This window comes from Silene latifolia, chromosome X (genome assembly GCF_048544455.1).
Source record: "Silene latifolia isolate original U9 population chromosome X, ASM4854445v1, whole genome shotgun sequence".
NCBI classification, from domain to species: Eukaryota; Viridiplantae; Streptophyta; class Magnoliopsida; order Caryophyllales; family Caryophyllaceae; genus Silene; species Silene latifolia.
The window spans coordinates 1,275,167-1,291,015 of NC_133537.1; the positions used below are offsets into that span (position 1 = coordinate 1,275,167).

General features: G+C 35.8%; 2 protein-coding genes across 3 annotated transcripts; one reads left to right on the top strand and one right to left on the bottom strand.

Annotated features, from left to right (window-relative positions):
- Window positions 1-41: 41 nt before the first annotated feature.
- LOC141622153 (splicing factor U2af large subunit B-like) lies at window positions 42-7,761 on the bottom strand. 2 transcript variants are annotated; one of them, XM_074438211.1, is made up of 13 exons: window positions 7,464-7,761; window positions 5,354-5,715; window positions 4,992-5,114; window positions 4,004-4,068; window positions 3,125-3,195; window positions 3,009-3,053; window positions 2,846-2,905; window positions 2,682-2,742; window positions 2,468-2,580; window positions 1,875-2,321; window positions 1,137-1,272; window positions 825-892; window positions 42-401 (listed from the first exon to the last, which is right to left on the bottom strand). In XM_074438211.1, exons 1-13 carry the CDS (start codon window positions 7,575-7,577, stop codon window positions 264-266), a joined length of 1,803 nt encoding a protein of 600 aa, XP_074294312.1. In that variant the 5' UTR covers window positions 7,578-7,761; the 3' UTR covers window positions 42-263. The 2 variants fall into 2 exon arrangements, with proteins under 2 accessions (XP_074294312.1, XP_074294313.1); XM_074438212.1 differs by lacking the exons at window positions 4,004-4,068; window positions 4,992-5,114; window positions 5,354-5,715; window positions 7,464-7,761 and adding an exon at window positions 3,624-3,750.
- A 4,303-nt stretch (window positions 7,762-12,064) lies between these two features.
- Window positions 12,065-15,619, top strand: LOC141622154 (zinc finger protein GAI-ASSOCIATED FACTOR 1-like). Its single transcript, XM_074438213.1, has 4 exons — window positions 12,065-12,947; window positions 13,149-13,545; window positions 13,727-14,019; window positions 14,608-15,619. Exons 1-4 carry the CDS (start codon window positions 12,797-12,799, stop codon window positions 15,357-15,359), a joined length of 1,593 nt encoding a protein of 530 aa, XP_074294314.1. The 5' UTR covers window positions 12,065-12,796; the 3' UTR covers window positions 15,360-15,619.
- The last annotated feature ends 230 nt before the right edge of the window (window positions 15,620-15,849 follow it).

The window sequence follows — 15,849 nt, forward strand, 5'->3', positions numbered from 1 at the left end:
GATCATACCTGAGAGCTTTGAGATTATTGTGGTGAGTTGAGTTTAGACACAATCAGATGTGAACATTATGAACTTGAATCGATTCGAGTCAAAGAACTAACGTCTGTATTCATCAACTAGGAGTCTAAGACTACACAAGAACACAATCCATACAAATCAATTCTAGACGACTACCTAATTACGATTGCCTTAGGGTTCACGGAGGGGGATCTACCACATCTAAAACCTTTGAAAATGAAAGAATAACCCGTCCTAGATCCTCCTCAGCCATCATACTCGGCCTCAGCAAATTTGTTTTCTGGATAGTACGTCGCAACAACTGGATTGCCACCAAACTTTCTTCCATTCATCCCGGCTCTGGCCCTCGAAGCACTCTCTGTATCAGCATACTCCAAGAACACCTGGGATATGCTTTCGAGTTATATTAGGCAAAGCACCACAAGTCCATAATCACAAACAATATTATAAACTTCTCTGATATATGCAACCGAATTGTACACACAGATTTCGAATGCCACTGAAACCTATTATAAGGCATTCTTCGCTACAATTACGGCACAATGCCCTAGGCCCCAAAATCAGGAAGCAGTAGCGACCAGTTTCGAGATCAAGTATCAATAAATGGGCAAGTTTCCAGAATCCCATATATATACGTGAAAACTGACATCAAATCTAATTCTGTTAATGAAGTGGCTGGACCAAAGCCATATATGGTCAATAACCGTAATGTATGGTTTACTGACAGGGGCTACTGACCCAATTAAGTAATTACCCCATCATCAGGTGTTTTGTAAAGTAAAAATCATGCCAGCAGAAAAACTAACCTTTCCAAGCCCTGGTGATGGCCCTCCATCTGCCTGCGGACGTGGGATGACAACATTTACCAAAGCTCCTACAATAAACAAGTACAACAGTAAACCGTCTTGTAAACAAAATATAATTCATGCTCAAGAATGATACCAGTAACAATCCACAGAAAAATGAATTATACAAGTACAAGATGTCAACTGTGCGTCTGCATCTCCGCCGGCCTCTTTATTACAATAAAGAAAACTCACAAATGACACTGGGGTAACAACGAAGATGTTTCCAAAATAAAATGAAGTTTCAGATGATGCAAATTGTGAAAAACGTACCAAATTTTTTACCCTCTTCTTTCATGTCTACAAAGATATCTTCGAACTCCTCATCATCCTTGAGCTCATCAGGATTCACACAGTTGGTTAAACAAATAACCTTTGTGGCGAGACCACTTGGTTGGAACAACATTTTCTGCACGGTAAAAGGCATACGGTTAAACGACTTCTCATACAATATTCTGAAAGGAAAGTAGATAGTATACACTATGGACTTGCTTAGGTAGCTATAAGACACTATAACCAAATAGAAGGATGCCCGAACACGATCTCTTCCACTATGCCAATAACCAATCACAAGAACAGAAACAATAATTGGTCATTAATTCCCTTTAGGGGGTGTTTGGAAACCTGATTTTCATTTTAGAATCCAGATTTGAAATGGGAAAACTGAAATAATAAAACTCAAACGCAAATTCATTGTTTGGCAAAGGTAAGTATTTCCATCATTGATGAGAAAAGTTGAAAGTATGAGACCGAGTGAGGATCGAGAAGGTAAGGGTGAAGTTGAATTTAAAAAAAGAGGCCATAGAGTGTCATGTGTAGAGGCTACTCAAAATTTCTATCAAATTCCGAGTATTTTGCCAAAATTCAAAATCTAAAATCCGTTGATTGCCAAACATGATTTTTAGGTCAATTTCAGATTTAAACAGGCCATATTAACAATATATTGATACAACCATCATACACGAGAGACAAGACTTACTGAAAAATATAAAGCAAGATACGCAATATTACCTGCAGTGTTATCTGCTGATATGCATGCATGTAAACACTCTCTTGCTCCGGCTTAGGTTGTTGAGTGCCTTGGTTTGCACGCCTTACAGTAAGGGTTTTATCCCCCATCTTAATTCCATTCAACGCTTGACAAACTATGTCGGTAACCGTTATATCTTGATACACACAAAATGCATAGCCCTTGGAGTTCCCAGTTTCTCTGTCTTTGACAAGGTCAAAACCACGAAGAGGTCCAAAAGATTCAAGCAGCTCACGCACCTGAACCTCTGTGAAATAATATGGAACCCCACCCACAAAAATCCGGTCAGGACCCTCAAGACCACCAGCAGATCCTGGTGTCAAGCCAACAGCAGCCAAGTTCAGGTTTGGACTGGGTTGGCTTGGGCCGAGTGCCGCAGCAAGAGATGGGTTGTAATCACTTGGTCTCCTCACCTTCACAGGAGTCCCCTGGGATAGCCAAAAACATTTTTAAGTTAACAAAATTATTGAGAAATCCAGTTTCCTAAGAGATATTTAATTCAACCCGGCATGCAGGCATATAAAAGCAGAAAGGGTAATAAATCAGCAGCTTCCTCAAAAGAGAGATAATTTACCTCAAATATAATACCATCTAGTGCCATTGCGTTACTGGCCTCCTCCACAGATCTCATCTCGACAAAAGCAAACTTCTTTTCATAGTTTATATACACATTGACAACAGCATCACCTGAACATCACAACATTTTCATTTGAGAAGAAAAAGTGCGCATATACAGAAAAAGATAAATAAATGAATACAATAATATGTAACACGGATTTAGTGAGTACCTGGGCCAGCAGAATTTCCGCCTATAGCGGCCATAACATGACTGAAAAAGGTAGCAACAGACTACATAACAAAAGAAAAATCAAGGTTATTACCAGTAATATGCTAAAATATAAATAGAGGAACGATCCTGTGAGAACAAAATATGAAGGAAAGATGTTGGAACCTGTTCATTAGCCGTGGGAGTGAGTCCACCAACATAAATCCGACGAGCATGTCTAGTAGCCTGCAAATATAATTTTCGTATGTCAGCAGCGTGAGTGATATATTGGATGAAGAACCTATCATACAAAGCTGCAAACTACAGAGTACATAATTTTATAGATAACCTGCTGAGTCATCGCTTGTACAGGCATGACCGGAAGAGCTGGGAGCTGCAATAAAAACACGCATCAGCAAAATAACAAGGCGATCAAAAAAATTATTTAACAAAAAAAATACACACCTGCCCTGTAGCTAAAGGAAACATGTTTGGCAACATATTAGGAACTGCAGGAGCAATCCCTGGCATCTGGCCTGTAAAGATTACATGTACGTCAGAAAAATGACCATGAAGAAAATAACCAACATAAAAGATCACAAATTCTCATTTGTGACGGGCACTTTTCGTCACAAGCTTGTGACCTCTCACAAGATGCAAGTGGGAGAGCAAGTGGGAGAAGGTGTTTGTGAGACGTCACAAGTGAGACCTTCTGATAAAAGATAGTATACCATTATTTGTCTATTCATTCATTAATTTAAGACAGTAAGACTCCCCTTTTATCTAGACTGACCGTATCACATCCTTTTACTTTAAACAACCGATATGATAATATAATCTTTTCTGATGGTATGCAGAATTACATTGTACAAGAAAGTATGAAGCATGTCTTGTTTCTGGGGTACAATTGTAATAACTGTTGAAAGACACACTAGTCGCCAATTAAAGATGAACAAAACCCAACCTGAGCATTGGTTCTTCCTTGTACATTAAAGCTACAGAAGTCGGCTCACACCTAATGTCGGCACAGTGGGGCAAGCAGCCCAACGTTACCTTCTTACAACAAACAAAAGACACCAACAAGAGACAAACAACAAAGACAAGAACAAACCAAAATATCTCTCAGTACCAGTGTTATTTGTCTAATTAAACAAAAAGAATAAACATGAAAAAATCCAACCCATCTGCATACACTTCACTGCAGTCAACAATGAAAATAAAGGGTGAATGAATAAGCTTACCCAATGAAACCATGTAATTTGATATGAACTTTCCACACTAAAGCAACAAAAAAGAAGCAACAGTTATGAACTAAAACAACTTTTGATATAGAGGATGTTATACCAGGAACAGTAACGCCAGGCAGCACTGAAGTTGGTGGAGGCATGTCAAATCCGCTAATCCTTTTACTGCAGCACAAAGTCAGTCAGTATCAAGGTACGAAACAACCACATCAGTGACAATGGCACAATGCTCTAAAAGCACCAACATCAAGTAATAGAAGTTAAAATATAAGCTAGTGAAACCTTGGATATATTCAGAGTAATTTACAACTCGTGTACAAATAACAAGGAAGCTATAAACTTCATGGTGACAAGCCAGATTCTTCCCAGCTTATATACTATGAGCTATACAGTCAAAGATCGTCTATATTTAAAAAAAAAAAAATCGAGTAAACGAGAGAATCCACCCAAAGTCAGTATCATATACATGACGTAAATGACATGCAGATAAGGCCAAACTTCATAAGTCCATGTAGTCATTTTACAATCTCCAAACGCAACTTCCCAAAACCAAGCTTCCTATAATAAGCCAAACAAAGCCATGGAAAGAGCTCTTAAGCTAACACCAACTTATCAAGTATAAATTTTGATCATCTTCAAAAACTAATTTATGCATATGCTAAAATACGAAGTAGATGATCTAAAAGATAGTTACTCTTTCTTGAAGTGGGAAGCTAAAAATTTATGCTGGCCACAGTAAAACTTTTAATAGAGAGACAAAGGAAACTCCAGCCACTGAACATCTCTTTTCAGCAAAGAAGCTTACCCTTCAACATAGCAATGCATAAACAGATCTTTTAGACTATCTCTTATATGCACTGAATATTTGAATCATATTTCCAATCCCTTGATTAGGGTTCAACAACCTTTTGTCTGACACACAACAGAAACAGAAGCATGTTTCGACAAATTGCAATGAGGAGTAACTAGAAATCACACAAAAATCAATTGTGATGGCAATGATAAATAAGCCTCAAGCGCGATGCAATATGACTAAATAATCAACACGCACCAAGCAGTGCAAACTAGCTAGTCAAAGATTGCAGTACCTCTTAGAGCGTGAGCGAGATCGTGACCTTGAACGAGAGCGTGATCTTGATCTATGATGAGATCTTGCCCTAGATCGAGATCGAGAGCTACGTCTATACCTGTCCTCATCATAGTCCCTTCTCCTGCAAGTTAAACCCCGATCCAAAATCAACATGGAGCAAAGAAATGGCAATACAGCCCCCAAAAAAATACAGGGGTGATACGCTAAAAGGAATTACAACTTTCAAGCAAAACCATCACCAGTCAGCTAAACGTAAACACTATAACACAAACATACAAATATACAATGATTCTTATATTTGCAATGCAAAAAACGCAGAAAAAGACATGCAAGACAGGTTTAATAATTGTGCATTTTTACCTATCATAATCTCGACTACTATGACGATAATCATCATCATCAATTGTCCTGCTCCTCTCCCTCCTTTCCCTGTGCCGATCTCTATGGCGATCACGATCTCGATCTCTATCCCTGTCCCTATCCCTATCCCTATCCCTGCTCTTTTCTTTATCTCTTTCTCTATCCCTGCTCTTCTCCCTGTCCCTATCTCTCTCCTTGTCCCTGCTTTTCTCCCTGTCTTTATCTTTCTCCCCATCTCTCTCTTTCTCCCTGTCCCTGCTCTTCCCCCCCTCTCTCTCCCTGTGCTTGTCCCCCTTTCTTTCTATGTCTTGATCCTTTTCCCTCCTTCCTGGAGAATCCTTCTCGTTGCTTTCGGAATTGAGCTGCCAATAATGTATTAATAGTTAGCAAACTTTCATAAACAATAAGCAAAAATATTAACTTAATATCAAAGAAACATCCACATTTTTTTGGATATTCAATCACACATTCACTCCCCGCGAGAACAATAAAAACAATAATTACACACAATGAAACGAAACATTTTCCTAAGTACGAAAAAGGAAACATAGGGAAGCACATATCTTTGTTACATGATCATAAAGCTCTGAGGCAGAGCAAGAATAAGAAAAACTGAACAGAACACCCACTCGACTTTTGTATTCCCCAATGTCAAAAGAAGATTGCTATTCTAGAACAGACTCGAAACACACTCAACATTTAAATGATATGCCGCACTACATGATTCACGCTGACTAGTGAAGCAACAGCTAAATGACGCACGCATCATCAAACTCCAAGTTCACATTGAGCACGAAAACAAAGTAATTAAGTGTGCACTATAAGCTATCGGTTCAACGTAGATGTCATATAATATCACAAAGTTGAGTCAAATAATCGATGAAAATTGAGACAAAATAAATGACATTCCACAATCCCGGCTCTCCACTACAATAGAGAGTCAACCTAACTAGATTGCCGTGCTTAAGCCCTAACAGAGGTACTTTAACAACAAACTCTATAATCACATAAAAAACAATTTGATACACAAATCCAATCCTTCAAAGGAGATTATCACACTTAAACCCTAACATCGCTACATTAACAACGAACATCGTGATCACATTAAAAAGAAAACAACTTGAAACACAAATTCTATATTTCAAAGGAGATCTCACGCTTAAACCCTAACACTGGTATATCAACAACAAATTGTAATCATACCAACAAAAAAACAACTTGATATACAAAAATAATCATTCGTTTCAATGAAACTTAAGGGGAAGATCTCGTGAGTAGACCACATAAATAGAACAAATTGACCTCATAGACAGTAGGACTCTCCCCGGCATGTTTATGATTCTATAGATCAAAAACCCAATCCCTGGTTCCACCCCTTGAAATTATATCTCTTAGTCATAATTGATCCTCGTTAGAAAGATCATAACATTAGTATTATAATTCATTTTTTCATGACTCGCAACAAAAATTCAACCTTTCAAAGGATATTATGGCGCATAAACCCTATCGGTTCGTTAACACCGAACAGTCGAACACTATGATCATATTAGGAAAAAAAAACTCCTCTAGTCATCTAAACACGAATTCAATATTTCAATGGAGATTATCGTGCTTAAACCCTAACATCGGTGCATTAACAACAAACACTATGATCATATGCGACACCTATTTGTTTGCCAGCTGCCTTCGAGATTAGGTTCGTCAGTGGAGGAAGGAAAGTCAAGCCATAGTCCGGGAACCCTTCCAGTTGAATAGAATGAGGCTCTCCCTTAAGAAAAACCAACCACTCTAGACACGAATTCAATTTTCCCAAGCAGATTATCGCGCTTAAACCCTAACATCGGTACATTAATAATTAAAGCTATAACAATCAACTCGAAACACAAATTCAATCTTTCAAACGAGATTACCAAGTTTAAACCCTGGTATTAACATATCAACAACCACAGCTATAATCAATTAATCATACAATAAAACAGCTTCAAAAACACAAATTCAATCATTAATTACATGATTCAATGAAAAAATTTCCAAATTCTAATTGATCATAGTTTGGAAAAATCTTATCAATCGTATTGTAATTAATCAAAGAGAATAATTAGTAAAGTACCTTAGGGTTATCATCATGGATGTCGGCGGAGGCGACGCCGTTTCCGACGGTGGGTTCCGGCGGCGGTGAAGCGTGATCTACGCCGTTAGTATCGTACCTATCTTCATACGACATGTTTCTTTCGTTATTGTGTATTTTTCCGAGCTTCTTCCGCGTATCGGAGCAAAGTAACGAGGATTTGCGAGTATATAAGCTAAAATAATGTGCAAAATAAGAGTGTTTCTTCTGGAAGGCTCTTAAATCCTTATATATACGGATATACCGATTTGAAAAGGGATATTTGGAGGCCGGAGGCCGACTTAGGCTGTAGGCCTAGGGGTGTTAATGAGTCAAGTCGAGGTCGAGCGTCTTGCTTGGCTTGTGCTCATAAAGTAAAACTCGAGTTTGAGCCAATCTCGAGCTTATCTGAACTTGAAAAAATTGTGTTTACTATCAAGCTTGCGAGCTATAACGCGAGTTCAAGTCAAATTCGAACTTAACTCAAGCCTATATATAATTGTTTCATTTTCGTTTTTTTATTGATTTTTTCAATAACAAAGCTCGAAGGCTTTATATACAAATATTGGAAAATCAATGAGGTGTTTTTTATATGTTTGATAATACAAATATATAATCATGACAAAAAAAATTTATAAAATATGAGTAATATTTCTGTAATTACAAAAGTTCAAACCGCTCACGAACTTTTCGAGCCGAGTCAACATTAGCTCGGCTTGACTTGTTAAGCTCTCCAGGCAAGTTTTGACCGAGCTCGAGTTGCTCGCGAGCTGTCTCGTCTCATTAACACCCCTACTTGAAACTTTGTTTTTTGGACTTAGGGTCATTTCTTTAAATTCAGTTCAACTCGTATAAAATTTAGTATAGAAAAGTTCACCTTTTATAAATTCACCTGCTAAATTTTTCATTAATGCAATAATTATTACGTAGAGAATGATTTCACACATACTTATTTTTAGCTTCATGACAATAAACCAAATTTATTAAAAAAAAAATCACAACTTAACTTAATTTTCTTGGATTAATTTTCCATTTCATTTTTTTTTTTCATACCAAAATACAATTGATTGAAATATTAAATATTAATGAGGTGCAAATTTATAAAGTGTAAATAATACACTAAAAATAAATAAAAACTCTATATACCGCGCAATGCATGCGCGGGGTTTGTACTAGTCAACATATTAATTTCATGTATTTGGTAAATGACATATTTTGATAGCACATGATCGAAATCTACTGTTTTTCTACTGTTTTTGAATATGTTGTTAATAACAACATAGTGTAGTAACATATTCAATAAATACACAAAAACAATTTAATTGTCTTATAATCAGCTACTTATCAAACATTATTTTTTTTTTGCTAATTTAATTCAATAGTTAAACATGATATTGAATCTAATAACCGTATTACGCTAACGTTATCCGATATTATAAATTTGTTTTTATCGCTTGCCAGAGGCGGCTTTACTGTATTACATTATCTTCTTTAAATCGCATTATCCATGGTTTTCTATATTTTTACCATGCCAATAGCACCCAACTGATTTTATCCCCATTTAGGTCATGTTTGTTAAACAACATATTAGGTGAAATTAGTAGATTCCGGCTTAAATAGTAATTTGACCAATCAATCTACTGATTTTAAGGGGGTGTTTGGTTGGAGCATTTGGAAATGAAGTTTGATACCTGATGGATTCTAACTCCATTCCAACCTGATCGAATCTCATACCCATCTCTCCCTCCAAGTATCTAACTTCATTCCACCTAATACATTATGGGGGCGTTTGGTTCAATAGCATGGAATGGAATATGAATCCATAATGGTATGGGATTCTAAATCTATTCCCTCATAAACTTGTTTGGTTCATCTTAAAATTGTAAAAGGGATGAATGAAGTTTGATACCAAGGGGGGAAATTGAGTATGGGATTCTAGGGGGTTGAATGCCCTGTTCTTTTGAACTGAAACGGATCTGATCTGAACTGAACTTATAGGATCTCAATCGAATCAACTTATAGGATCTGAATCGAATCGAACTTATTGGATCTCGAATCAATCGAATTTATAGGATCTCGAATCAATCGAACTTACAAGATTTGAACTGAACTTACACGATCCGAATTTAGATTAACTTAAACTAATTTAACAAAATTATTATTATTATTATTATTATTATTATTATTATTTTTTTTTTTTTTATTTATTTGTTATTGTTATTATTGTTCTTGTTATTATTATTATTATTATTTATTATTTTATTATTTTTTAATAAAATCGCAACTTTTATTATTATTATTATTATTATTATTATTATTATTATTATTATTATTATTATTATTATTATAAAAAACGCAAACTTTTACTGAGATTAAACAAAAAATTTACAAGAAATTAGTGGGTAGCCAAGAGAGAACACTGATAAGAAAATATAGTTTAAAACACAAGGTAAGATAATAACATTTTTCCGCTTTATATATATTAGTTTGTTCATCCATTATACTACAGTTACATTACGATAAAAAATAATGAGAAGAGTGATAATTTTGTTTTAAAAATAATAATGTATATATGTATCGAATAATTAATAATGTCAAATGTTTTTGCGTCGGTTTTTAAAAATAATACTCTGTATATAACTTTTCTAAAGTGAATTTATAGGATCTGAACTTATAGGATCTGAACTGAACTGAACTTATAGAATATGAACTGAACTTATAAGACCTGAACTGAACTTGATCTGAACTAAACTGAACTTATAAGATCTGAACTGAACTTATAGGATCTGATCTGAGCTGAACTGAACTTATAGGATCTGAACTGAACTTAAATTAAGTGACTTTAAGTCCAAAAGAACATGGCCGAAATGAAGTTAGAATCTATTGAGTATCTAACTCAATTCCAAAAGTTTCCAACCAAGCATTGGAATGGAGCAAATCCATTCCAATCCATTCCAAAAGAGCCAATCAAACACCCCCTATCAATCAATCAATCAATACTATATATTAAATCCAGAAACCAAGGGACTTCAATGTAATTAAAGAAAGTTATACAAATTAATTATATTATATAGTTTTAAATCAATAGTACCATGTGATGGGCCCAATTGAGGGATCTCAATGCAAATATTATATAGTTTGGGTTAAAATTAAATTATATAAAAGTTTGGTAATTTTCCTAAACATGGTCAATTTCCTTAAAATAAAATAATTAATTAAGATGGTCAATTTCCTATAAATTATACTATATTGTATAATTCTTTCTATTTGATTTAATACATATATGTAATATATTTATATAAATATATAATCATCTTAAAACTGCATGCCTAAGTAGTAAAAGTAATTTCGTAAGTAAAGAAAAGAATTGTAATAAAATTGGATATAATTATATGATAGTAATCAGTGAAAGTCGTAGAAACAACAACGAGAGTAGTGAAATAATCAATATTAATGCGACAATAGTGAAAGTAACAATAATTAATTAATTACAGTGGGAGTAGTGAAATTATCAATATTAATGCGACAGTAGTGATAGTAACAATAATTATGGCATGAGCAAGGAAAGTAACAATGATTACGGGCAAGTAATGAAATGTTATTACTATTGTTTAATTAATAAAAGTTAAATATTAATAGCGGGAGTACTGAATTTGTCACAAAATTTATTTCATCGTAATTTTAGGATATGCAATAGAAAAATATATTAATAATAAATTTATGGGTTATGCAACTTTAAATAATTTTATTTAATGAAAAAAAAAAAATAATGGTAAGTAGAGGTAGCCCGGGCGAAGCCGGGCACCAATACTAGTATTCTCCATTCCCGAATTCGACCAAACAACTATGAACACGAATGGGGTTCTATCTCCATACCTCCTTAGATTTAGAATCAATTTCATTCCATTCCTAGTGCTTGAACCAAACGACCCATAAGTATTTGGTTAATGACATATTCAAATAACATATTGATCGGAATATACAGTTTTTGAATATACCGTTATTAGCAGGTAATAACATATTGAGTTTATACATGGAAATGGTAGATTCGTCACATAACTCTGCTAATTACCAAACACGTTTTCTTAATTATGCTAATTTAACATGTTAGTCAAACCTGCTATGAAAATCTGACAACCGCAATCTACTATCATAAATATACTTCTACCGTTTACCAAACAGAACCTTACACAATAAATCGTTTCTCCTTCTCCTCTTTACAATATTCCTTGATTTCTTACCCTTAACAAAACACCTCCACAATCAACAATTTACTCCCTCCCTCCAAACTAAATTTACCTTTTAACAATAACTCTCTTGCAATTTCACCTTTAAAAACCAAGCAAACTCTATATTTCTCTACAAAATCTAATTATAGACGGCACATATCCATATATAACTAAAGACGGGCCAAATACAATACCACATTCCTAATAGGACAAGCAATAAGTGGGATAGTGTGGGCTAAAAATGTCACCACTTTCAAGCTACTTGACCCGTCTTTAACTATAGACGGATCGTCTATAGCAAGACTAGCTAATATTTCTCCATTGTAATTTGTGAATTTGTATATATATCCCAAGTCCCAACTCTACTCCACAATCACCTCAACTCCCCAACTCCTCAACCGTTCTCATCTCAACCTTTTTACCACCCAAAACTCCAAATAAATTACAAAAGTACTTGTATACATTTACTCGCATACGAATTATTTAATGTTGTCAATGTTGAACATTCCGAGTTAACAAAAAAAAAAAAAACCAAAAACAAAATCAAATAGGGAAGACCGGTGAGCGGTGACTTGACAATAGTAGTACACAGAGACTTCCTTTTCTTCTTCCTCTGTAGTCTGTACAAATCACAATCCTCTCTCTACTTTCCTCCTCCGATCTTCATTTTCTCTCTCCAAAAAATAAATAAATAAACTTGATCCATATAAATATCTTATCTCCATAATCATTACCACAACACTTGTGAAAAAATAATTACCACCAGTAAAAATGACTGCTTTTAATCAGTCAAACAGTAATAATATATTACCAGTATATATATGAATATAATGATTAATAAGATAGAGCTGAAATCTTCTTTCCAGTGTCATGTTCCCTTAGTCAGAAAACTTATCACTTCAGGGACCAGCTGGTAGTTGAACTTCATTTTCCCCTTTTTTTAATAATTAAAGTAGATTGACTGGTAGCTCAATATTATTGTTAACTATTTGTTTTTGTTTTTTGTTTTTTAATTTGTAAAAGTTAGTTTTTGATTTATTTTTGAGGTCAATTTTCTTGAGCAAAAACCCTAGATTTTTTCCAAATTTGGGTTACTATTTACTAATTATGCCTGCTGCCGATGTTGACGATACCACCATGTCCATTTCCGCCACGGTTTCCGGCGACGCTAGTGTTTCTTCTGGCGGCGGCGATCATTTTGATGCCTCCGCCAGACCGCCTCCTCCCAAAAAGAAGCGTAATCAACCCGGCATGCCTGGTAATTTATATTTTTGTTATTCCATGAGTCTCATCAGCTTCTTTACATTTTCAAAACTGTAAAGAAGCTGATGAGTCTCGTCTCAAGTCATTTCCATATTTGATGGTATGGAAATGACTTGAGACGAGAGAATATTAATTTAATTAATTTAATTAAATTAATAGAATGAATAAGTTGTGTGGTTATTTGTTTGGGGTATAGATCCGGATGCGGAGGTGATAGCGTTGTCGCCAAAGACGCTAATGGCGACAAACAGATTCGTATGTGAGATATGTAACAAAGGGTTTCAAAGAGACCAAAATTTGCAGTTACACAGAAGAGGGCATAACTTGCCATGGAAGCTAAGGCAGAGATCGAATAAGGAAGTGAGGAAGAGAGTATACGTGTGTCCGGAAACAACTTGTGTGCACAATGATCCATCTAGAGCGTTGGGAGATTTAACAGGAATAAAGAAGCATTTCTGTAGGAAACACGGTGAAAAGAAGTGGAAATGTGAGAAATGTTCGAAGAAATACGCGGTTCAATCCGATTGGAAAGCTCATAGCAAGATTTGTGGGACTAGGGAGTATAAATGTGATTGTGGCACTCTTTTTTCAAGGTTATTAATCTATTTTTAATGGATATGGATTGATTGATTGATTGATTGATTGATTAGTGTTTCTTTTAGGGTTGTTTAATTTTTAATCTGGGTTTAGTATCGGCTTTTGGTGGGGTTTCGATTTTGTTAGTGAAATTGTTTATAATTTGATGGGGTTTTTGTGCTGTTGATGATTTGGCAGGAGGGATAGTTTTATTACTCATAGAGCATTCTGTGATGCTTTAGCTGAAGAAAGTGCAAGAAAACATCCTGCTGCTAGTGGTAATAACAAAATCGACGGAAATACCAAACCTTCCAATTCAATTGCATCTCCGTCACTCCCGCCACCAGCACTACCACCACCGCTACCACCACCGTCACCTGTACTGTCACCGGTTCTGTCTCTGCCACCGACACCCGTATCCATGCCAGTACCAACAATGGCTCAATCAGCCACTGTGGGAGTATCATCTATTCCACCAGTGCAAAATTCAGGTGAAACATATTTGTCTGAGCCTTTTGATTGGGGGAAAATTCGGGTTATTTTTGTTTGTTTTAGTTTTTTGTCAGATGTGAATTGTGGTATTTATATTCAAATGGATGTTCCATTTTATTGTCTTCTCTTAATTTTGTTTGTTATGGAAATATAATGGTTTATTTGGATTTAGTTTATTTTGTCTGTTTACTGTTTCTTTTTTTTGTTCTCTTTTGGGTAGTTTGGATGCATACATTTATACTATATTATTATTATTAATGTGGATTCATCTTGAGTTTTAATCTGTGTAACAGTCTGGAAATAAATGGGAAGATCTATGTTCGGTTTCGCTTTAATGATTAAAGATTCAATGATATTGTTTATTTTTTCAAGTCTTTTTTTATGGGTTGATCTAATTGATTCAAAAGCGAAAAGAAAGAGGGGTGCAACTGGAAAGATGTGGATGTGGTTGAGGAGAAAGGAGAATATGATTGAAGAATTTGACTCTTTAGCTTTTTCTTCATAAAGTTTGATTTTGAACAAAAGGGTTTGCTGCTTATTGAAACAACCATTTCTTTTCGGTTTTCTTAATTATTTTTTTAATACAGAGTTGATAGAAGAGTCAAGTCCAGTCTTAGAGGAAGCATTGCCATCACCGCCTGTTGCGATTGTTTCAACTGGCATAAATGGTAGCTATAGCAGCAGTAGCAGTTGCAATTCAGTCAGCAGTGGGAACACTAGCAGTAGTGTCTTTGCTAGCTTGTTTGCTTCTTCAACAGCACCGTCTACGTCTACCTTACCTTCAAACCCAAATCCCGGATATTCAGACTTCATCCAAACAATGGGCCCGCCCGAATGCCCACCCAGGGAACTCCCTCCACCTTCGTCGTCTGAAATGATATCCCTTTGCCTTGCTACAAGTCACGGGTCATCCATTTTCGCCCCTGCGGGTCAGGAATGCAGACAGTATGTAGCACCAGCCCCACAGCCAGCAATGTCAGCCACAGCCCTACTCCAGAAAGCTGCTCAGATTGGTGCAGCCGGTGGCGGATCGTTGCTTCGTGGACTTGGGCTTATGTCGTCAGGACCATCTTCTGGTCCCTCGGAGACTTTACCATGGGCTGCACGCCAAGTAAAGCCAGAGAACAGCCCCGTTACATCTGGACTTGGGTTAGGCCTTCACTGTGATGAAGGTTCGGGTTTGAAAGAGCTGATGATCGGAAGTTCATCCATGTCGAATCAGCCAACCCTCGATTTCCTCGGATTGATGACATCAATTGGTGGCGGCTTGGACATGTCAGCAGCATCCTCATATCAAGGCGGAGAATTCTCCGGGAACAATCTCGGAGGAAACTCATGATAATAGAAGTAACAAAGAGACAAGCAGCAGCACATTGTACAGGGCAACTCTATCTAAGAAGTTAATAGTTTTAGTAGGTTCCTTGTATTTTACTGTTTTTCGCCCCGGGTTCGAATCGACCAGAGGTAAGTTAGAACATTTTGATAATTCTGCTGCCTTGATGAAGAAAAGGGCAAATGACTACTTTGTATCAATGTGATAATGCAGTTTTACTGCTACTTGTTAGAAACTGTAGGAATCGATTTCCCCCAATATTATTACTCCCTCCCAATACCTATGTTTGCCCCATTTCAATAAAATACTCCACCCATATATTAAAGAAATAGGGCAAACATTGTTATTTGGAGGGAGTATATGAAAAAAGGGGGCCATTATCTTAATTAGTACTATAATCAAGGTCTTATCATATTTATATTTTTCTAGTCTTAAATCTTAATGCTTGCTGATTGCTGCCATTATTTTACTGCATTTAGTAATTTGTAAAGTGTTC

Coding starts and splice junctions, on each gene's coding strand:
- LOC141622154 (XM_074438213.1), top strand. CDS start 12,797: ATGCCTGCTGCCGATGTTGACGATACCACCATGTCCATTTCCGCCACG. Junction 13,546..13,726: donor TGTGGCACTCTTTTTTCAAG/GTTATTAATCTA, acceptor ATGATTTGGCAG/GAGGGATAGTTTTATTACTC. Junction 14,020..14,607: donor TCCACCAGTGCAAAATTCAG/GTGAAACATATT, acceptor TTTTTAATACAG/AGTTGATAGAAGAGTCAAGT.
- LOC141622153 (XM_074438211.1), bottom strand. CDS start 7,577: ATGTCGTATGAAGATAGGTACGATACTAACGGCGTAGATCACGCTTCA. Junction 2,322..2,467: donor TAGATGGTATTATATTTGAG/GTAAATTATCTC, acceptor TGGCTATCCCAG/GGGACTCCTGTGAAGGTGAG. Junction 402..824: donor CATCACCAGGGCTTGGAAAG/GTTAGTTTTTCT, acceptor AGCATATCCCAG/GTGTTCTTGGAGTATGCTGA.